Source organism: Cynocephalus volans, chromosome 13, assembly GCF_027409185.1.
Source record: "Cynocephalus volans isolate mCynVol1 chromosome 13, mCynVol1.pri, whole genome shotgun sequence".
In the NCBI taxonomy this organism is placed as follows: Eukaryota; Metazoa; Chordata; class Mammalia; order Dermoptera; family Cynocephalidae; genus Cynocephalus; species Cynocephalus volans.
Window position 1 is genome coordinate 11,933,023 of NC_084472.1, and position 24,645 is coordinate 11,957,667.

Sequence of the window (24,645 nt, forward strand, 5' to 3'; positions counted from 1 at the left end):
CCAACCACTGGAGTGCATTCACACAAGCAGAGTCACCAGCAGAGACAAAGAAAAGAAGAGGATGTCTCTTTACACAAAACCCATTTCAGAGTAACAGAAGAAGCATCTGCTCTATGATAATATTGGGGGACCTGATCACATCTCTCACCATTGGACAGATCATCTAGGCAATAAGTTAACAGAGTAACCATTATTCTTTCAGAAGGAGAGAAGAAATCTAGGGCAATTAGAAGGGAGAGGGGGAGGAAAGGGGGGAAGGAGAGAGATTGGACAAGGGGCATAAAGAATAATTATGATTTGTAACAATATATATGCTAGTAATACTGATTTAATCAACATATCTCAATGTTCAACCCCCAAAATATGTATAATCGATTTTGATTCAATAAATAAAATAAATTATTTAAAAAAAAAATCCAAGGGCCTATTCTTGTCAGTTATTTCTTATGATGTAAAAAATGTGGTCAAAACCACACTGTAAGTATGACAGTGATTATTTCTCAAATATGGTATATGGGGTAAGTTGGCTGTAGGAAGTATTCATAGGTCTAATAAACATCTGAAAAAAATTAAGGGATATGGAATTAGTAATTAATTTCATCTTTTTCAGGAAGAAGATATTTACCATTGAATTGCCTGATGATCTGAAGGTTATGTAGAGCTCTTGATTCTCCCAAAGAGCTCATTGAGTTGTTCCAAAACAAATTCCTTCATAGAACACCGTAATGGAGCAGCAGCAGCAACTGAGAAACTTGCAGGATTTCTTGCTGGTCTATAATCAGAGGACAGAATTCTGCTTCCAGCGCTATGTGCCCAGCCTGTACCACTGAGCTCTGGACACTGAGGAGGAGGCCTGTCTGCACAGCTGTGCTGGGAAGCTGATCCATTCCAACTCCTGCCTCATGGCCACACAGTTCATGCCTGCCTCTGGTATAGCACCCATCGCAAACTATGAAGCTGCTTCAGCTGTGCCAGGCATTGCTGCTGAACAGCTTGGAGTCTCATCATTAAGCAGCTAGCCATGATGGTTTTTTAAAAAGAAATATTTAAGGCCGTCCCGTGGCTCACTCAGTAGAGTGTGGTGCTGATAACACCAAGGCCACGGGTTTGGATCCTATATAGGGATGGCCAGTTTGCTCACTGGCTGAGCGTGGTGCTGACAACACCAAGCCAAGCGTTGAGATCCCCTTACTGGTCATCTTTAAAAAATAAATAAATAAATAAAAATAAAATAAAAAGAAATATTTAAAACAACCATACAAAAATCAATAAAATGCCAGGAGTAAGACAATACTGTTCAATTACAACTGTGAATGTAAATGGATTGAATTCCTCACTCAAAAAACATAGACTCGCTGAATGTATTAAAAAACTAGACCCAACTATATACTGCCTACAAGAAACTTACCTTACCTGTAAAGACTCACATAGTGTAATAATGAAGGGATGGAAAAAGATATACCATGCAAATGGAAAACAAAAACCAACAGGAGTAGCTATTCTTACATCAGATAAAATAGACTTTAAACCAAAAACTGTAAGAAGAGACAAAGAAGGTCTTTTTATAACAATGATGGGATCTATCCAGCAAGAGAATATAACAATCATAAATATATATGCACCCAACATCAAAGCACCTGATATATAAAGCAAGCACTATTAGACCTAAAGAAAGAGATAGACCCCATATTATATAATTATAGTTGGGAATGTCAACTCCCCTCTCTCAACATGGGACAGATCATCTAGGCAACAAGTCAACAGAGAAACACAGGATTTAAAATATATTTTAGACAAATTGGACTTGGCAGACATCTACAGAACATTTCATCCAACAACTAAAGAATATACATTTTTCTCACCAGCACATGCAACATTCTCCAGGATAGGCCACATATTAAGTCTCAAATCAACTCTCAACAAATTTTTAAAAATTGAAATCATTTCAAGAATCTTTTCAGACCACAACAGAATGAAACTAGAAATCAACAACAAGTGAAACTTTAGAAACTATATAAACACATGGAAATTAAACAACATGTTTCTGAATGACCTGTGGGTCAAAGAAGAAATTACACAGGAAATCAAAAAATTTCTTGAAACTAATGAAAATAAAGACACATCATACCAAAACCTATGGGATACTGCAAAAGCAGTACCAAGAGGGAAATTTATTTCAATAAATGCTTACATCAAAATAATAGAAAGATCTGAAATAAATAACCTAACATTACACTTCAAAGAACTACAATCTAATCCCAAAACTAGTAACCAGAAAGAAATCATTAAAATCACAGCAGAACTAAATGAAAGAGACCAAAAAAAAAGATCAATGGAAGGAAATGTTGTTTTCTTGAGAAGATAAACATGATAGACAAATCATTAGCTAGACTTACTAAAAAAAAGAAGAGAGAAGACACAAATAACAACAATCAGAAATGAAAAGGAGTCGTTACAACAGATACCACAAAAATACAAAGGATTATTAAAGACTATTATGAACAACTATATGCCAACATATTTGAAAATCTGGAGGAAATGGTTATATTTCTGGACACACACAAACTACCAAGGCTGAACCAAGAAGAAATAGAAAACCCAAACAGATCAATAAGAGCAGCAAGCTTGAAGTAGTAGTCAGCAGTCTTCCAACAAAGAAAAGCCCAGGACTGGATGGCTTCACTGCTGAATACTACCAAACCTTTAAAGAAGAATTAATACCAATCCTTTTCAAACTATTCCAAAAAATTGAAAGAGGCTATTCTCCCAAACTTATTCTGTGAGGCCAGTATCACTCTTATAGCAAAACCAGAGAAAGATAAAACAAAAAAAGAAAACTACAGGCCAATATCCTTGATGAACATAGATGCAAAAATCCTTAACAAAATATTAGCAAACAACACAGAAGCACATGAAAAAGATTATACATCATGATCAAGTGGGATTCATCCCAGGGATGCAATGATGGTTCAACATATGCAAATCAATAAATGTGACACAGCACATTTGCAAAATCAAGGGCAAAAACCATATGATTATCTCAGTAGACACAGAAAAAGCATTTGACAAAATTCAACATAACTTCATGATAAAGACTCTCAACAAATTAGGTATAGAAGGAAAGTATCCTAACACAGTAAAAGCCATATATGACAAATCCACCACTGATATCATCCTGAATGGGGAAAAGCTAAAAGCTTTTCCTTTAAGAACAGAAAGAAGACAAGGATGCTCACTCTCACCACTCTTATTTAGCACAGTGTTGGAAGTACTAGCCAGAGCAATTAGGCAAAAGAAAGAAATAATGGGCAACCAAATTGGAAAAGATGAAATCAATTTGTCCCTCTTTGCAGATGACATGATCCTGTATGTAGAAAAACCTAAAGACTGTACCAAAAAATACTTAGAGCTGATAAATGAATTCAGTAAAGCTGTAGAATTCAAAATCAATATACAAAAATCAGCAGCATTTTTATACACTAACAACAAATCAGCACAAAAAGAAATCAAGAAAGCAAGCCCATTCACAGTAGCCACCAAACAAACAAAATACATAAGAATAAATTTAAACAAGGAGAAGAAAGATCTCTACAATAAGAATTATAAATCTCTGCTGAAAGAAATTAAAGAGGACACAAAAAGATGGAAAGACATTCCCTGTTCATGGATTGGAAGAATTAATGTTGTGAAAATGTCCATACTAGCCAAAGTGATCTAAAAGTCCAATGCAACACATAAACCGGCTTTTCAAGATGGCGGCGTCTGCGGCAGTTGGCGCGGAATAGCTGAGGTGGAAAAGGCGGCCACTGGGCCTCAGGCAGCCAGGAAACTTGTGGACCTTCCTCTTGCCATCTCTTAAGGGAGGACCGCTGCTGCTGGCCGGTTGTGGGGGGTGACCGCCACTTTGCCCCCAGCAGGAGAGGCTGCCTCACTTACAGGCAACAGCTTTGAAGTGTGGAGCAGTAAAAGAACTGTTTCTTAGCTGCAAAAGCGAGTCTCGAAACAGGGAACACGGCGCCAGGGCTGCTGTGGATGCAGCCAGGATCCTGGAGGCTGGGGCCGCGCTGAAGGCGGCCAGCTGCCCTACTCAGGATTCGAGGTTTCAGGCCAGCATTAAAGAAGATTCCTGGGAGCACCCGAGCCGTGCCGCGACTGAACAGCCCGAGGTGGCAGCGGCCGAGAACTGGGAAGGCAACAAACCAGAGACAGAGAGTGAGCACCTGACCTGGCACAACCCTGTGAGTGACCCTTGACCAAGTTCTGTTTGGGGGGCAGATGCCCACTTGGCTCCCACCTGCACCACCAGGCCACTCACTGCCCCGGGGCTGCCTCCATTTTCCCAGGTGCGGGCAGCTCAGCCCAGCTCGGCCATCACTGAGCCTTCCCACTTGCTTGGCCCGGGGCGGGGCTTTCCGGAGCCTGCGGGCCGGCCTCCTCTCCCACTCCCTCCGCGGTTCTCTGGCGGGGCTGGTGGCATGGGGCGTCCCCGGCCAGTGTCGGGAGGGCAAGGAAGTACGGGCGGGCCGACTGTCACTCCACCACACCCTGGACTCCGGCCCCCGGTAAACTTCCTGTTACTGGGAGGCAGATACCATCTCTGCGGCCACCAGTTTGGAAAAAAGCCTAACGAATTTCTGGTTGGGAATAGTGTGGTAGGAGAGTTCCCAGGTCCGCTTGAACCTGCCGGAGAGCAGGCCGCAGGCGGGCGCTAGACTCGGTTTATACCGGGGGGATACAAAGGTGAACAAGACCCGAGAAAGAACTACACAGTGCTACAAAGGCACCCAGACCGACTGGTCGTCTGTGCCTAGCAGAAACCTGGTAGACTTCCTGGGCGAGGCGGTGCTGAGCAGGGTCTTGAAGGCCCAGCTGATAGACAGGGGTGCAGAAGACACACCCCAGCCCAGCACAGTGTGCACAGAGTGGGGAGACGTGCGGCCAGGGAGGCGGAGACTTGACAGAAACCACACACCCGGTGGGGTCGCCACTGCACGATCTAACAGCCTGGGCCAGAGCAAACGGAACGGGGAGAAGTCCTGCACAGGAAGTGAAAGCTCAACAGAGATCACACACCCTGTGGTACGTGATCCACCAGCCCAGCAGAGTCCAAGCTGACCAGAAAGGTGGCTCCACGGAGAAGCCCAAGACCCGAGGTAACCACACACACAAGGCACTAGAGGCCAACTGAGCAGTCACGGAGGGAGCCATACGAAATTGGCAACCACAGCAACATCCCAGTTAGTCATTAGTCTCAAACCAGTGGACTGTGAAACCCCCTGCCACAATGAATAAACACCAAAAAAAAGATACCAGAAATGCAAAAAATCAAGAAAGTACACCACCAAAAGTTAATAAATCTCAAACTCTAGATCCTATAGAACAACAAGCCCTTGAAATGACTGACAAGGAATTTCGTGTGATAATTCTAAGGAAACTGAATGAGATACAAGAAAACTCAGCTAGACATCATGATGAAATGAGGAAAAGTATACAGGATCTGAAAGAGGAAATGTACAAGGAAATCAATGTCCTAAAAAAAATGTAGCAGAACTTGCTGAACTGAAGAAGTTATTCAGCGAAATAAAAAAACACAACGGAGAGTTTAACCAGCAGGCTTGTCGAAGTTGAAGAGAGAACCTCTGAACTTAAAAATGGGCTGTTTGAAATAACACAAGCAGACAAAAAGAAAGAAAAAAGAATCAAGGACATTGAAGAAAATCTGAGAGAGATATCAGACAACCTTAAGCGCTCAAATATCCGAGTCATGGGTATTCTAGAAGGGGAGGAAAATGTAGATTCCATTGAAAACATATTCAATAAAATAGTGGCAGAAAACTTCCCAGGTATAGGAAAAATCACAGATCTTCAGATCCAGGAAGCTCAACGATCTCCAAACGTATTCAACCCAAAAAGGCCTTCTCCAAGACATGTCATAGTCAAATTGGCAAAACTCAGAGACAAAGAGAGAATCTTAAAAGCTGCAAGAGAGAAGCGTCAAATCACCTATAAGGGAGCCCCAATCAGGTTAACATCAGACTTTTCATCACAAACCCTAAAAGCTAGAAAGGAATGGGATGATATTTTCAAAATACTAAAAGACAAACATTTCCAGCCAAGAATACTCTACCCTGCAAGGCTATCCTTCCAAAATGAGGGGCAAATAGTATATTTCTCAGACAAACAAAAACTGCGGGAGTTCACTACCACACGACCACCCTTACAAGAAATCCTCAAGGGAGTACTGGGTTTGGTTCCTGAAAAATAACTACCACTGCCATAAAAACCCAAGAAAAATCTAAACCCGCTAGTATAATAAAAATGGCATTCATGAAGAGAAAACAAGCTAACAAAAACACTATCTACAACCTAAGGAACCAACAAACAAAGAAACCAAACAGTAAATCAGAAAGCAAGGAACAAAAGACACCTAAGACAACCAAACAACCAATAAAATGCTAGGAATAAATCAACACCTTTCAATAACAACTCTTAATGTAAAAGGCTTAAATTCCCCAATTAAAAGACACAGACTGGCTGACTGGATCAAAAAGCAGGACCCAACTATATGCTGCCTACAAGAGACCCACCTCACCCATAAAGATTCACACAGACTAAGAGTGAAAGGATGGAAAAAGATTTACCATGCAAACAGAAAAGAAAAACGAGCTGGAGTAGCTATTCTTATATCTGACAAAATAGACTTTAAACTAAAAACCATAAAAAGAGACAATGAGGGACACTACTTAATGATAAAAGGACTGATCCATCAAGAAGACATAACAATCATAAATATGTACGCACCCAATGTTGGAGCAGCCAGATTTATAAAACAAATGCTATTAGACCTAAAGAAGGAAATAGACACTAATACCATAATAGCAGGGGACCTGAACACCCCACTGTCAATATTAGACAGATCATCTAGGCAAAGAATCAGTAGAGAAACACAAGATCTAAACAAGACTCTAGACCAATTGGAATTGGCAGATATCTACAGAACATTCCACCCAACCATCTCAGAATATTCATTCTTCTCATCAGCACATGGATCATTCTCCAGGATAGATCACATATTAGGTCACAAATCAAGTCTCAATAAATTCAAAAAAATTGGAATTATCCCAAGTATCTTCTCAGACCACAATGGATTAAAACTAGAAATTAATAACAAACGAAACTCTGGAAACTATACAAACACATGGAAATTAAACAGCATTCTACTTAATGACATATGGGTCCAAGAAGAAATCAAGCAGGAAATCAAAAAATTTCTTGAAACTAATGAAAACAATGATACATCATACCAAAACCTGTGGGATACTGCAAAAGCAGTATTGAGGGGAAAATTTATTGCATTAAATGCTCACTTCAGAAGAATAGAAAGATGGCAAGTGAACAACCTAACACTTCACCTTAAAGAAGTAGAAAAACAAGAACAATCCAAACCTAAAGTTAGCAGACAGAAAGAAATCATTAAGATCAGAGCAGAACTGAATGAAATTGAAAACCAAAAAACAATTCAAAAGATCAACGAATCAAAAAGTTGGTTTTTTGAAAAGATAAATAAAATTGACAAACCATTAGCATGGCTAACAAAAAAAAGAAGAGAAGACTCAAATAACAAAAATTAGAAATGAAAAAGGCGATATTACAACTGATTCATCTGAAATACAAGGAATCATTCGAGACTACTATAAACAACTATACGCCAACAAATTTGAAAATCTGGAGGAAATGGATAAATTTCTGGACACACACAAGCTCCCAAAACTGAACCGTGAAGACGTAGAAAATTTGAACAGACCAATAACAATAAAGGAGATTGAAGCTGTTATCAGAAGGCTCCCAACAAAGAAAAGCCCAGGACCAGATGGATTCACAGCAGAATTTTACCAAACATTCAAAGAGGAATTGACACCGATTCTTTACAAACTATTCCAAAAGATTGAAACGGACGCAAATCTCCCAAACTCATTCTATGAAGCAAACATCATCCTGATACCAAAACCAGGTAAAGATATAACCAAAAAAGAAAACTACAGGCCGATATCCTTGATGAATATAGATGCAAAAATCCTCACTAAAATACTAGCAAACAGAATACAGCAACACATACAAAAAATTATTCATCACGATCAAGTGGGATTCATCCCAGGGATGCAAGGCTGGTTCAACATACGCAAATCAATAAATGTGATACACCATATTAATAAACTCAAACACAAGGACCATATGATCATCTCTATAGATGCTGAAAAAGCATTTGATAATGTTCAGCACTCATTCATGACAAAGACCCTCTATAAGTTAGGTATAGAGGGAAAGTATCTCAACATAATTAAAGCCATATATGCCAAACCCACTGCCAATATCATCCTGAATGGGCAAAAGCTGAAAGCTTTTCCTTTAAGAACAGGAACTAGACAAGGATGCCCACTCTCACCACTCCTATTCAACATAGTGTTGGAAGTACTAGCCAGAGCAATCAGAGAAGAGAAGGAAATAAAGGGCATCCAGATTGGAAAAGATGAAGTCAAACTGTCCCTGTTTGCAGATGACATGATCCTATATATCGAACAGCCTAAAACCTCTACAAAAAAACTGTTGGAATTGATAAATGATTTCAGCACAGTAGCAGGATACAAAATCAACACACAAAAATCAGTATCATTTATTTTCTCCAATAGCGAACATGCAGAAAGAGAAATCAAGAAAGCCTGCCCATTTACAATAGCCACCAAAAAAATAAAATACTTAGGAATTGAGTTAACCAAGGAGGTGAAAAATCTTTATAATGAGAACTACAAACCACTACTGAGAGAAATTAGAGAGGATACAAGAAGATGGAAAGATATCCCATGCTCTTGGATTGGAAGAATCAACATAGTGAAAATGTCCATACTACCCAAAGTGATATACAAATTCAATGCAATCCCCATCAAAATTCCAAAGACATTTTTCTCAGAAATGGAAAAAACTCTCCAGTCATTTATATGGAACAATAAAAGACCACGCATAGCCAAAGCAATGCTGAGCAAAAAAAACAAAGCTGGAGGCATAACACTACCTGACTTTAAGCTATACTACAAAGCTATAATAACCAAAACAGTATGGTACTGGCATAAAAACAGACACACTGATCAATGGAATAGAATAGAGAATCCAGAAATCAACCCACACATTTACTGCCATCTGATCTTTGACAAAGGCACCAAGCCTATTCACTGGGGAAGGGGCTGCCTCTTCAGCAAATGGTGCTGGGATAACTGGATATCCATATGCAGGAGAATGAAACTAGATTCATACCTCTCACCGTATACTAAAATCTACTCAAAATGGATTAAGGATTTAAATATACACCCTGAAACAATAAAACTTCTTAAAGAAAACATAGGAGAAACACTTCAGGAAATAGGACTGGGCACAGACTTCATGAATACGACCCCAAAAGCATGGGCAAGCAAAGGAAAAATAAACAAATGGGATTATATCAAACTAAAAAGCTTCTGCACAGCAAAAGAAACAATTAACAGAGTTAAAAGACAACCAACAGAGTGGGAGAAAATATTTGCAAAATATACATCTGACAAAGGATTAATATCCAGAATATATAAGGAACTCAAACAACTTTACAAGAAGAAAACAAGCAACCCAATTAAAAAATGGGCAAAAGAGCTAAGTAGGCATTTCTCTAAGGAAGATATCCAAATGGCCAACAGACATATGAAAAAATGCTCAACATCACTCAGCATCCGGGAAATGCAAATCAAAACCACATTGAGATACCATCTCACCCCAGTTAGGATGGCTAAAATCCAAAAGACTCTGAACGATAAATGCTGGCGAGGCTGCGGAGAAAAAGGAACTCTCATACATTGTTGGTGGGACTGCAAAATGGTGCAGCCTCTATGGAAAATGGTATGGAGGTTCCTCAAACAATTGCAGATAGATCTACCATACGACCCAGCTATCCCACTGTTGGGAATATACCCAGAGGAATGGAAATCATCAAGTCAAAGGTATACCTGTTCGCCAATGTTCATCGCAGCACTCTTTACAATGGCCAAGAGTTGGAACCAGCCCAAATGTCCATCATCAGATGAGTGGATATGGAAAATGTGGTACATCTACACAATGGAATACTACTCAGCTATAAAAACGAATGAAATACTGCCATTTGCAACAACATGGATGGACCTTGAGAGAATTATATTAAGTGAAACAAGTCAGGCACAGAAAGAGAAATACCACATGTTCTCACTTATTGGTGGGAGCTAAAAATTAATATATAAATTCACACACACACACACACACACACAAATACCGGGGGGGGGGGGGAAGAAGATATAACAACCACAATTATTTGAAGTTGATACAACAAGCAAACAGAAAGGACATTGTTGGGGGGGAGGGGGGAAGGGAGGAGGGAGGGAGGTTTTGGTGATGGGGAGCAATAATCAACCACAATGTATATCGACAAAATAAAATTAAAAATAAATAAATAAATAAATAAAAGTCCAATGCAATCCTCATAAAAATACCAATGACATTCTTCACAGAAATAGAAAAAACAATCCTAAAATTCATGTGGAACAACAAAAGACCTGAGCAACCAAAGCAATCCTGAGCAAAATAAATAAATAAATAAAGCTGGTGACATTACATTACAAATTATGCTACAAAGCTATAGTAACCAAAACAGCATGGTACTGGCATAAAAACAGACACACAAACAAATGGAACAGAATAGAGAACCCAGAAATCAATTCGTGTATTTACAGTTGACTGATCTTCAATGAAGACACCAAGAACATACAATGGAGGAAGGACAGTCTCTTCAATAAATGGTGCTGGGAAAATTGAATATCCATGTGTAGAAGAATGAAAATAGACCCATACCTCTCACTATATACCAAAATAAACTCCAAATGGATTAAAAACTTAAATAAAAGACCTGAAACTATAAAACTCCTAGAAGAAAACATATGGGAAATACTTCAGGATGTAGGACTGGGCAAAGACTTTATGGATAAGTCCTCAAAAGCACAGGCAACAAAATAAAAAGTAAACAAATGGGATTATGTCATACTAAAAAGCTTCTTCACAGCAAAGGAAAATATTGACAGAATAAGAAGATAACCTATAGAATGGGAGAAGATATTTGCAAATTATACATCTAACAAGAGGTTAATATCCAGAATATAAAAGGAACCCCCACAACTTAACTGTAAAATAAACAAATAATCCAATTAAAAAATGGGCAAAGGAGCTGAACAGACATCTCTCAAAGGAGGACATACAAAAGGCCAAAAGGTACATGAAAAAACGCTCAGCATCACTAATCATCAGGGAAATGCAAATCAAAAGCATATTGAGATATCATCTCACCCCCATTAGACTGGCTATTATCAAAAAGACAGAGAATAAGAAATGTTGGTGAGGATGCAGAGAAAGCGGGAACCCCCCTACACTGTTGGTGGGACTGTAACATAGTGCAGCCATTATAGAAAACAGTTTAGAGGGCCGAGCCGTGGCGCACTTGAGAGAGTGCGGCGCTGGAAGCGCGGCGACGCTCCCGCCGCGGGTTCGGATCCTATATAGGAATGGCCGGTGCACTCACTGGCTGAGTGCCGGTCATAAAAAGACAAAAAAAAAAAAAAAAAAGAAAACAGTTTAGAGGTTTCTCAAACCACTACCGATAGAACTACCATACAATCCAGCAATTCCACTGCTGGGTAAATACCCAAAGGAATGGAAATCATCATGTCAGAGGGATACCTGTGCTCCCATATTTATCACAGCCCTATTTACAATAGCCAAGATATGGAACCAACATAAGTGTCCATCAAAAGACAACTGGATAAAGAAAATGTGGTATATGTACACTCAATAGAATACTATTCTGCCATAAAAAAGAATGAAATTCTGTCATTTGAAGCAACATGGATGAGCTCGGAGAAAATTGTGTTCAGTGAAATAAGCCAGGGACAGAAAGAGAAATACCACATGTCCTCACTCATAAGTGGGGGCTAAAAAATAAATAAATGAAAGGAAGGAAGGGAGGGAGGGAGGGAGGGAGGGAGGGAGGGAGGGAGGGAGGAAGGAAAGAAAGAAAGAAAGAAAGAAAGAAAGAAAGAAAGAAAGAAAGAAAGAAAGAAAGAAAGAAAGAACAGTTACAATAATACATTGAACTTTCAGAAAGAGAGAACAGAACTGTGGTTACTAGAGATGGGAAAGGGTGAGGAGGTTATCGAGAAATTGGTTAATGGACAAAAGAATGATTATGTTTTGTAATGATGAATATACTAATTATCCTGATTTGATCATCACATATTGTACACAGGTATTGATATTCAACTCTGTACCCCACAAATATGTATAATTATGGTTCAATGAAAAAGTAACCAGAAAGTTATTTTAACACATTCTTATTTCTGCTGTCTAGAATATTAAAATTAAAATCTCTTAAAAAAAAAAAAAAAGAACCTGACTGCAAATTTGTATTGTTACTCACCGGAGTGGTTAGTAACAATAACAATTGTCAACATTCACCCTCCATTTCCTGTGTGCCAGGCACTATGCTAACCTGCTTACATGCGGTAACTCAACTAATCCCTCCAACAGCCACAGGAGCTATTCCAATTTTCAGAGGAAAAAACTGAGGATAGGAGGGTATTCCTTGTCCAAGATCATTCTGCTAAGGAGGTGAGGGTGCCGAATTTTGAACAGTACACTATCTCCATTGCATGAGCTCTTAAACACTTTTTTATGTGTAATTTCAGACATGATTTCAACTTTTCATAGTTTTAAAATTCTCAGGTGATAGTGTAAAATGTATTAAGGCACACACCCCTAATCCATATAGAAGTTCCTCCTGGCATCTCTCAAGAAAGATGGTTAAAATAATGGCTGTAGTCCTTAAGAATGTCATGTAAGATCAGTCTTGGGTTCAGAAGATATTGAGATTTTACTCTTTAGCTATGCATATAGTAAATGGGATATTTGCAAATAAGTAAGTTAAGAAAAATTGAAGAGAGCGAATGTTCTTTGTTTTGACCTATTTGATCAAAGCCTTTGACAAGATAGGCGAGTAGCTGTTATTTGTAAATTTTGAAGTCTGGAGACTTACTGAATTTGTTCTGAATGTGCCTTGTCCAAAGCAATGCCTTCTCAAATGGAGCTAAACAAATTCTACCACCCGAACCCTGGCATTCCAAAACAGACTAGCTAGACTGAGCTAGATGGTGCAGCCAGTTAATTTTTCTCAGAGCTACTTTTCCTCTCTTTTCCTATCAAACTGCATTTTTAAAAAAGAATAAAGGGGTGTCTTACCACTAATTTATAAATGTGCAAGACATTATCTTAGGGTTATATGTTAGAAACACTTTGAAATAATTTATTCAAGATATCTTCTAGTCTTCAAAGACTTTCTTTTTCCATCATTAGATAAGCAGAACGAAGAAGCAATAAAGACACCTAAAAGTACACCTAGAAATTGGGGAGAAATTTTTTTGTCATCTACAAAGAAAAGATGAAGGATCAGTAGGGTGGGAAGCCCAGGGTAGTCTCATGACACTTGACCACATCCTAGATGCAAATCGGTTCATCTTGACCAAATGTCCTGTGCCCAGATGACTGGGGTTGGGCTGGCGGAAATGTGCCTGCCTGCTGCCCCAGTAATGGCTACCCACACTCCTTTTCCACTAAGCCACTGAGGGGGTGAGGGTGTTCTGGAGGCTCAGCAGGCTCTCTGCTTCGCGAGAAATGTCCCCAAATACAGAGCCCAAAGAGCATCTTACTTCATCACCAACAATGGAATGAAGGAATGGGTTTATGAAGTAGCTCTACCTTGGATTTTTACTTTAGGTAAATTGGTCACACAATCAACGGTGTAAGTTACCATGAGACACTTTTGTTTTAAAAGCAGAAGAAATTTCATCAGATTGTTATAGGAAACAGACAGTTTTCAAGTTGGCAGCATACAAAAAATTCACACTTGCAGCATTCTGCCAATCATATCCACATTGCTGTGTATGGCTGGGACCAGATGACCTGCCCGATTAGTCTGTTTCTTAATGTGCTTAAGCTCAGTATTCTCAGGAAGCTTCCCTCTGCCTTGTTCCTTGGAGGCCATTCTGGTTCCCGAATTTGTTGCATCCCTTCCTCTGGCTGGAGAAGAAAAGGGAGAAGCTCTCTTGGAATCTTGACCTCAAGTCTCCCGGGAACCTTCTGAGAGCCAAGAGTCTTCTTCCTCTTCCTAGAGCAGCCTCACACCAGGGATACGTGGACCTGTGTCTAAAGAAACGCATGTGATAAACACTGGCTCACTATAGCGACTCTGCGTCAGGAGCTTTAACACCCTTCATTGCACAGCAACTCCTGGAAGCTCTACAGTCAGAGCTTATGTCACGTTTGGCTTGCTCATGAATCCTCAGTATTTTTGCACAATGCCTAGTTTATAACAGATGCTCAGAATAAAATTCATTTACTGATAAATGCCATTTATAGCTGATGGACATATTGTGTTCATCCCTATGATAAGTTGGTCCTCAAACTCTTGCACAGCTTCCTAGCATAACTTTGATTCAATGGAAAAAACGGATTTGACTTGATCAGTTCAAATTACCTTTAAGTTTGAGAATGACCTGTATCAAAGAGAAGTTGTAGTTGTTAGCTGCTAGTCGTAGACATACACGACTTCTGTGTTTCCTCCTTTTTTTTTTTTTTCCTTCTCTTGCTCTTTTTCATTTCTATGCTCCATTTCTTCCCTATGACACTTCATGGACAAAATGGTGTTAGGACAGAGAGGACTGGGAAGTCATACAGAAAAATACAGATCGGGTTACACAAGCCGGCTTTTTATCCCTTTCTGTTATTTCTACCCCCAGGGTGGCTCTTTTGAAGGCTGGGATGACTCCGGTCCATTATTTGCATGATCTTCTATTAGAGAGTTCATGGACAGATTATGTCCTTACCGTGGTGCAATTTTCTGCTTGGCCCTTGTGGAGTTTCTACTTAGGGAATTTTCTTTCTTTCATTTGCAAATCAAAAGGTCCAACAACACCATCAAAGCATGTTCGAAACAAAATGGACGAATGGTTTCATTTAGTAGAGTAGGAACATAGCAAAGCTATATTATCCACATAGTTCACGGCCAACGGTGTCTTGCAGTTTATGTATGCAGTCTGCAAATAACCTCATTACGGTGTTCATTAGCTGCAGCAGGTCATCTCAAACACATAGCTCTCTTCAACACCCCTGAAATACAACATTTTGGTGGTGATTTTATTTGACATTCTTCTGTGGAGTTTCTTCACCCCAAAAAGAAGTTGGTAGAGATTAGTGTAACTCAAGAACAGGCAGAAAACATGCAAGAAAGTAAAAGAACAGACAAATATGTCTAGCAGTGTCTGAACTGTTAAGAAGCAAAGGAGAGACTCGTGTGCAACAAATGCCTTTAACATCGATAGAAAAATAAAGTTCAGAGTAGGACATCAGAAGCAGAGGCTGTGAGATCACCTTGCAGAAACGAGCGCAGCCCAGAACGGTTTGATGTTGTGCTGCAGAAGCTGTTGGGACGCGGCGGGGCTGTTGCTTCTGTGGTCCTGCTGCCCCGCACGCTGACTTGCAAACGTTAAATCGATGCATAAGGCAGTGCTGGGTAAAGAAAGAGAAGAGGACCGGCGTTCATCGCCCTCTGAACTCGCCAAAGTCCATAACGTCGTGAGAATGGCAGTGTCTTGCCAGAGGAAGAAATCCGAGCCGAGCCCCCGCTGCCCACCGCTCGGAGACTGATGAAGATGTCCCTCATTCACCCCGGGAAGCCGGCACCCAGGCTTCGTGACAGCAGGACAGCCAGACTGGCCGACTGCCGCTCTTCCCGAGGGGCCGGGGACGCGCCCGCTGGAAGGTGGGAGGCGGAGTTGCTCCGCGTCTGGGAAGAGACCAAAGGAATGAGTAATTGGAAACTCTGTAAAATAGACCCTTAGCCCAAACCCTTTCGCTCTTTCACCCCAAAACCCCTGCCGAGAGGCGAGGGGACAGGAGACAGGGCGACGCGGTGGAGAGAGAGTCACGTTTCGGACAGGGAAGTGAAATAGAGAGGGCGGCACCCGGGGGGACCTGTGCGTCATTGAGGGACCGGGGAGAAGCGCAGGGCGCACGAGGCTGCAAAAGGAGAAGCGGCAGCGAGCAGCCAGGGGGCGGCCGCGCAGCGCGGGTGGGGGCGCCGCCCAGCGCCCCGGCCTCCTGCCTTCCCGAGCGGCGCCCCGGCAGCCGGCAGCCTCGTGGCGACCCGCCGCGCTCCGGACTCGAGCAGGCGGGGAGCGCCCGCCGCGCGCAGCATGTGGCAGCCGACCCGGCCCCGGCCCCGGCCCCGCGCGCCTTGGCGCTGGGCGCTGGCGCTGCTGGCCCTGGGCGGTGCGGGGCTGTGCCACGCCGGCCCGCAGCCCTGGTACCCCGCGAGGCCCGGCGCCAGGAACAAGTAAGTGCGCGCCCTTCTGCTCGCCCCAAACCCAAGCGCCCTGGGCCCCCAGCAACTCCTCCCCGACCCGCCGCCGGGCCCCGGGGCTGCCCTGTCGAGGCGACGAGCGGCAGCCGGGGGTCGCCCGAGGGACTCCTCCGGGTGGCCGTGCGCTCCACTGAGGGCTCCTCAAGGAGCGCTGACTCCGGGGGCGTGGGGTGCAAGGAGAGTCCCGCAGAGCAGTGCCGTCCGGAGTCTACTCGCAGGAATTCCAGCAGCCCCTGGGACCGTGGGTGCTTTTCTTTTCCCTACCTTTCGTCGGGTATGGGTGTAAGCTCTCCAAAGAGCCCCCGCGCACCCTCCGGCGTCTGCTTGGACCAGCTCCCGTCCCCGCAGGGGGCGACGGGCTCCCTGACCGTCCTCGGTCCCCAGCTGTACCAGCTCGTCCCCTCTCCCCCGGCCTCATTGTTCTGCCGGTTTACTCTGTTCCCTTCTCCCTCTCTCTCCTTCACCCCAGGAACTGGTGCGCCTACATCGTGAGCAAGAACGTGAGCTGCTCTGTGCACGAGGGGAGTGAGAGTTTTATCCAGGCTCAGTACAGCTGTGCCTGGAACCAGATGCCCTGTCCGTCCGCGCTGGTGTAAGTCGCGGGGCGGGGAGCGGTGGGGGTGGGGGTGGGGTGGGTGGGAGCGCTGGCCTCCAGCCCTTCCGTGAATCTCTTCCAGATCTGGTGGAAGCCCAGCAGCGGAAAGGTTTGAGCGCTGCGCGCGGTACCAGCCACGCTGGGGTATTTAAGAAGCGTGCGCTGCCCTGAGTGATCATGGAGGGTGCGCCGATTTGTCACTCTGTGATCGCCAGGGCATGGGGGGGGGGGGGGGGTGAAGAAAGCCCCCGCCCCCACTTCTCTTTTTTTCCCCATTCAATTTTATTACTAACATAAGGCAACTGAACCTAATTAGATCCATATTGTGTGTTCTGGGACACACAGAAGAATCCAAAATGTATACTGCTAAAAACTTTTAAATGTAGGATTAACTGAGTGGTTTGGCTAGCCAGTGTTCTAAAACATGGAGTTTCATCCAGTGTCCCCACAAAACTGACCTCTTCCAGTATTGTAGAACTGTAAGCTAAAGCCCTCAGGAATAGTTTGCATACAAGTGTGTTTTTGTTTGGTTTGGTTTGGTTTGTTTTCCATTTATAGTTAGGGATTCGCTAAAAAGTTGTCTGGACAGAATGGTCCTTAAAGACAAGGGGAAGAATTAATCATCTTTTTGCTTATAAAGATTTCGCCATCTTAAAAAAAAAGAGGAAGTGCTACACTAGAGTACAGTTTCTGTTAAATGCATCCCACTCATTCAATTGTCATCAAGCAGCAAGTTTTTGTGTATGTCATATATCAGAAGACGGGCCAATGTGAATGAATGGCTGTTGGGATGGCTGAAATTAATTGTTTTCCAGTAAGAATAAGTTGATTGTATTAGAGCACAGTTGTCATTACAGCAAAGCGTAGTCAGCAGGCGGATCTGCCCTTGGCAAAACTAACGGACAGACTGGAACTTGTACTCCAGGAAAACTTATTCCAGAGGGCAGCAGATGAGACTTCAGACACTGGGGTGGAAGTGGTCACTGGATCCCCCCACCATGTGGGCTCCTGGGGGAGCTGCAAACAGGGATGGGATCATTCCTGATAGGCAAAAACAAAGTGAAACAAAAACTTAAGTGAGATCCTCACTTTCTGATACATAGAGGGAAAGGCTGCAATTGAATCCCTGGCTGCCACTTTGAGTTGGATAAATTGTCAGAGAGATCCAGTACTGTCATCCTGCCTTAATCTCTAGTCACTAAGGTTTAGACCTCATGGTCTATGGCCAGCACTCAGTGACACGAGAACCAAGTAAGATTTTCATACTGTGGTAGGGAACTAAGTGTTTCCACATATTTTGAATGGATTTGTTTAAAATTAGAATTGAATTGTCAGGACTATTTCATTTGTTTTATACAGGAAGTACATTTTGTGGTTTTCTTATTACTTGTGACAACTCGGAGATAAATAAATTTTTCATTTTGGTACGTAATGCTTTCTGTTTAAAGGATGGTTTGTTTTTATTTTCTCAAACTATTTTAGCTGTGTTGAAAACCAAATGGTGATGTAATTGTTGCATTTGACCAAAACTCAGTGAATCTTGGTCATCAGTGGTGAGCGAATCTCCTCCAGTTCAGCAGGTTAATAAAAGGTAGTTGGAGTGTATTTTTGCTACCCAGTGAGGAGGACAACAGAGTTGCTATAAGAAAAATGGCAGATGTTGAGACTGTATAGCTGGTCTAGGTCCTTGATCAAACCAAGTAAGGAGAACCTCACCCAGGACCAATCGAAGTCCACAACCTGCGAAGCACGCTCAGCGAGAGAAAAAGGCAAAGAGACGGACTGGGGAACATACGAATCATAAGACTCAATTGTGCAGAGAGAATACGCGCCAAGTGTGCGGGTAGGTGGCCTTGGAAAGAAAATGGGAACCGCCCTGTGTGGTCCTAAGCGGAAGGTTTATATATTGTTCTGGGACAGGGGTGTTTCTCTGTCTTAACTAAGGGGAAGAATATTGGGCCATGGAGGAGGATCTAAGGTAATTAAGGCCCGGTGAGGTAGTATGAGCTTCCTGTCATGTGTCCGTGAGTTTCTGAAGTATCCGATCATGCACAAGTCACTCTCCCTTTACCCTTGTCCTGTTTGTCACAGGTGGAAGGCCGTAATGGCAGCGGTCTGCAGTTTCTGGTCAGGTGCAGGAGGAACTTCCCTTAACCTTGTCCTGTCTGTTGTAGGTGAAAGGTTGCAATGGCGGCCGTCTGCACTCTTGTTCCTCCTTGTGTGGGGTGCACTGGTGTAGCATGCTGATGGGTGGGGTGGCTAAGCTGTTGCCAGTGCATTATGAGTCCACTAACTGCCAGGCAAAGAGGTGGGCAGTGCTGATCAGGTCTGAATATTTATGAGCTGCCTCCCTGGGGTGCGTCCCTATTCTATCCCTGCCTCTATTCCCCCTGAGAGAGTTTGCTCCCGTAAATCTTTTTGGGGTGCAGAAGGCTGTAGATCCCATCAGTCTTCTGTAGCTACTTCCTGCTGAGTCAGGGAAGTTGTCCCTACCGTCCCTGGGAGCGAGACTCTCTAGCTAGACCTTCGAGTGGCCCCAGGGAAGGCTCAGGTATGGAGCGGAGCAAGGGTTCGTATCCTTGGAGCAACATGGTGGTGTTTGGGATGTCAGTTATTCTACAGGAAACAAATAAGAGGAGGAGTTTAATCACAACAGGGGCAATAAATAGGGGAGCAAAGATGGTGGTTAAAGGTCCCAAAAAGGGTATTAGCTAAGAAAACGATTTCCGTGTCATCCCAAAGGGATTTCTGTCCTCTGTAGCCTAGTTCTCTAAGCCAGGTTGCCCTGTCCTGTAATTTTCTAATGTTATCTGCTATGACTTCCAACTGATTTACAAAGAAGCAACACTCTGCTCTATCAGGGCGCAGGTTCCTCCTTGAGCTGAGGTTAATATGTGTAAGGCCCGTGGGTTCTGGAGCACTACTGCAGCCTGAGAGTTGAGTTGAGAATTTAAGGTATCAAGGGCCTGTGCCGTTTCCTCAATGGCTCTGCTTGGTTCTAGGCATAAATTGGTGAAGATTCACTCTGATGAGATGATTCCTGCTACACCTGTACCTACACCGGTCCCTACACCAAGCATTATTCCAAGAGCAGCCAATCAGGGAAGGAAAGTTATCCACCTTTTATTTAGTCTGATAGGATTTACTTTTGGAATAGGGATTGATTGGTTTTTATGTAGGAGAGAAACATCAGGAGACAGATAAGCCAGGGGACAGATTCCTCTCCAATCATTTGGCAAAGTGGCACAGGTGGAGTGACCACAGAGGAAGTAATCCCACCTGAGTATGGCAAAGTGGCCTCTATGACTATGTTAAAAAGGGGAATTCCTTCAGGAGATGTTTCCCCTTTTCCTGCTTCCTGTGGCTGCAAGTGTCATAGCTGGGAGCAGGGACAAACAGGAGTGTCAATCGTTTGATTTACATTTTCATAAAATAGGGTGTTTCTAGTGTGGTTCCGAAGAATCAGAAGCTGGCGACTAATCATGTGACAGCAGCAATGGTGATAAATGTTGTTATGAAAGAACCCATTTTGGCCAGTCATAGGTCGTCCCCAACAATATTGAGAGGTTTTGGTGGAGCAGTTTCCTTGACATGTTAAATTACCTGGTTGAGCTAGGATGGGGTTTTCAACCTTGTCAAACAGAAAAGTTGACCTGGCGGCCTGATATAGTACCAGAGTGGGTTTTGTGACCTCAAAGATGGTGTGGCAGCCTAATTCAGGTAGCCATCCTAGGTCTTTTCCTCCCTGACTACAGTTGGACTTATGACAGAGTGGAAAAATGGTATTTTGGGGGATGGAAATGTCCCTGTCAAGTGCCTCTCTAGTGGGGATTAAGTTGGCCAGGAGTCCCTGTAGTTTTCCGAGGTCTCCTTTTACCTATTGAAGAAATTTTTTGCAGAGGTGCGAGGTTGGAGATCTGGGTCAAAACATATGAGGGTTGAGTGGCCCAAAGACCAGCAGAGGCCAGGAAGGCCAGGCTGACCTCTGTCCCATGCAAATCCAACAGGAGACATTGTAAAAGATATTTTTAAGAAATCCCTGAGCCTAAAGTGCCAAAGGGAACAGTGGATTCCTTCTGGCCACAGAGAAGGGCAGGTAGATAAGGGCAAGGAGAAAAAGAAGTGTGCTGGCCTTATCCATTGTGTTTGATCTGTGGAGCTGGAAGGATTTGCCCCTAGCCGATTTATTCCACAAGGATTATTCTTCCTAGTGTAATCTTGGAAGTCCCCTTGGGGGAAACCAGTCTCTGCTATATCCTGAACCAAGGTCTCTATTTGTTCTTCAGTTAGTTGAGCCAGGAGCTCTGTACTGTGGAAAAGAAGGGCCTGTACAGCAGCAGAATAAAAAGCCTCTATTTTATAAGAGTCCATCAAAACCCATGGGAATAAAAGAGGGCCTTCCCAGGTGGGGGAGTGTCTTTACATAAGCCTAGAAGTAAGAGGACTGAGAAAATGATCAACAGGAGAATAAACAGTAATATAAACCAAATCATCTGGGACTTATGTGGCTGTGGTCTTTCTGAAGAGGTCTCTGAGATCTTCCAAAGGCTTGCAGGTGGAGTTGGCTGGGGTCTGGTTATTGTTGTCTCGCTCAGCTGGGCTTGATCTGGGCTAAGGCTTAGTCCTGGATAAATGAACCCAAGAAGTTACTCCAGACAATTCTGCAGCATTCAAGGTTGTAAGGAACACCTGATGTCCCCTCCACTTGGGTTGTAATTGGTCATCGGGACCTTCTTTCCAGACCTTGACCAAAACCAAATCTCCAGGCGGGAGTTTTGGCATAGGCAGGGATGTGGTAGGTGTGGGTAACACCTGCTTGCCATACTTTTTAATAGATTCTTGGACTTCTCCCAAATGGATAATATGTTTTATGGCTAATGTGACTTCTGGATCATGAAGGAAGTGAGTAGTTAAAAATGGTCTCACATGTAGCATCTCATATGGGCTCAGATGGAGATTGGGTTTTAGGGTTTACTAAAGTTTACTACCCTTATCCTCCAAAGAGCGAGTCCGAGGGAAGGAGGTCTCCTAGCAGAGCTCGGCTATTGTTTTCTTTAGGGTGTGATTAACACTTTCAACTTTTCCTGAGGACTAGGGGCACCATGCAGCATAGCTTATAACCTATGCCAAGCGAGGTCTTGCTCTTTGGGGCTATTTGGGCTGTGAATGAAGGCCCATTATCACTTCGTAGGCTTTGGGGAAGTCTGAACCTAGGTATGGTTCCTTCAGGAGATGTTTTACCATTTCCAGTGCCTTTTCAGTCCTGGTAGGGAAGGCCTCAGTCCAACCCATAAAAGTGTCCAGGAATATCATAGATACCTAAACCCACCTGACTTTGGCATTTGGGTAAAATCCATTTTCCCATCTTCTCCTGGGTATGTGCCCCAGTGTTGTGTAGGCTGTAATAGGGAAGGGGGTCAGAGGCTTCCCCCGGGATTGTTTAGGGAACAAGTGGAACCAGCCCTGGTAACTTGTTTAACAGTAAGGGTCGGGCCGGCCCGTGGCTCACTCGGGAGAGTACGGTGCTGATAACACCAAGGCCCCGGGTTCGGATCCCATATACGGATGGCCGGTTCGCTCACTGGCTGAGCGTGGTGCTGACAACACCAAATCAAGGGTTAAGATCCCCTTACCGGTCATCTTTTAAAAAAAAAAAAAAAAAAAAAAAAACAGTAAGGGTCAGTCCTTTGCCAGAGAAGGACTTTGGTATCATTTCAGTCAGTGCGTCTCGCCCAAAGTGGGTGCACTCATGTAGTCCCTTAATTACTTTCTATTGTATATGTTCTGGAATTACATACTTGTTATTGACCTGATACAGCCATTTGGGCTCTGGGTCCCTCCCTGATGTTGTATCCGTGTTATATCTGAGGGGGAGTAGGTTGGGGAATGGTCTGGTAGTTCAGGCCTGGGATTTAGGGCCATTTCAAGTTTTAACTGGGCAGCCTGCTTAGCTTCCTGGTCGGCAAAAGAGTTTCCTTTAGCAAGACTGGATTCTCTCTTTCGATGTCCCTAGCAGTGCATGACTGCCACTGACTGCCACTGTTCTTGGCTTTTTTTTTTTTTAAAGATGACCAGTAAGGGGATCTTAACCCTTGACTTGGTGTTATCAGCACCACACTCTCCCGAGTGAGCCACGGGCCAGCCCTGTTCTTGGCATTTTGACCACTTCAATCAGGTTGTTTATCTCAGGTCCATGTTTTGTGGGGGAGTGTTTAGTAGTTAGAAGCCCCCTCTGTTTCCAGATGGCTGCATGGGTGTGTAAAACCACAAAGGCATACCTAGAGTTGCTTGGTAAGTATTGACAATGTGGTCTTTTGCCAGAATTAATGCTCTGGTTAGGACAATGATTTCTGCCTTCTGGGCAGACGCTCCTGGTGGGAGAGGTCAGTGGAAGCATACCAGCGCGTAGCCTGCCCTCTGTATTCCTGATTCAGTGTAACTGCTCCCATCAGCAGATCATTCAAGTAAAGGGTTTTCCAAAGGGATATCTGTTAGTTCAGGTCTACAGGAGTAGACATGTTTTATGATCTCTGTACACAGAACTTCCTCGGGGCATCACGGAGTTCAGTAGTAGCCTAGCAAGTAGAGAATTACTTAAAGACAAAGAAAACTCTGCCTATTTCAGGACAGAAGTGAAGAAGCCAAAGGGAGAGACTAGATGTGCTCTGAGAGTGAGGGGGACATAGGCTGAGAAACAAGGGGTTTGAGGAGGTGCTCCCCAGATGACAGGAGGACACCTTCTGCGCCCACCACAGCACTGGGCACCAGCAGCCCCCTCAGGCTGGAGAGACTTAGCGCCTGTGCATCTTCAGAAGGGTTTGGACAATGCTCCAAAACTTTGCTTATATGAAGAGCCTTAGATTCCAGACCGTGAATTTGGGTATCGTTATACGAAACCAGGTTTTATATATATGGACATTTTAAGTTATCAATCTTGAGACCCTGTAAAGTGCCTTCTATGTGCCAAGTCTGTGTTAGGGCCTTTCATGCCATATACAAGTACTATTTTATTTAGTTCTTCCAACAGCCCTTTAGGCTGAGTATCATGTCTCCATTTTACCAATGAGGAAACTGAGATAAGCCATTCCCTAAGTGATGACTGTCCCTGATTGAGCTGCCCCCACATCCAGGGCTGCTGGCCTCCGGGGCCTGCCCTCTGCCCTGTGGCAATGCAGAATGCATTTGTTATGTTTGCTTTTTGCTCGTTTTACTGTGTGCCTTCAGCAGATTGCACGGTACTCAACTATTAAGAACATTTACACCCTCTTTCGTGGATCAATTCTGGAAGCCTGAGCTGGGATCAGAGAATACCTGCGAAGGAGCCTGAGAGCCATGCCACAAAGCTATTCCTCCTTTGGGTTCCCATCCTCACAGCCTCTTGAGCTTTCCTAGAATCTTCAGACCTTCCTTTCAAGTTTCTTTTCCTGTTTTGCTCCTTTCTCCTTCCTAGGCTCCTGGTAGGTGAGGTGCTGTGTTCATTTTATTCTCATCACAAGCTCAGCCAGGAGATTAGGTAGGGAAGAGACTAGGGTCTTGGAAA

The 24,645-nt window shown here is 43.3% G+C and overlaps 1 protein-coding gene and 1 pseudogene across 1 annotated transcript in view; both read left to right on the forward strand.

The window, feature by feature from the left end:
* The first annotated feature begins 725 nt into the window (after nt 1-725).
* On the forward strand, nt 726-1,019 carry LOC134362160 (mitochondrial import inner membrane translocase subunit Tim10 B-like; annotated as a pseudogene).
* Nucleotides 1,020-16,318: 15,299 nt separating this feature from the next.
* EMILIN2 (elastin microfibril interfacer 2) overlaps nt 16,319-24,645 on the forward strand; it is a 56,817-nt gene continuing 48,490 nt past the window's right edge. The window contains exons 1-2 of the mRNA XM_063077102.1: nt 16,319-16,483; nt 16,980-17,102. Coding sequence (XP_062933172.1) covers nt 16,344-16,483; nt 16,980-17,102 — 263 coding nt within the window. The 5' untranslated portion in view covers nt 16,319-16,343. The remainder of the gene's footprint in view (nt 16,484-16,979; nt 17,103-24,645) is intronic.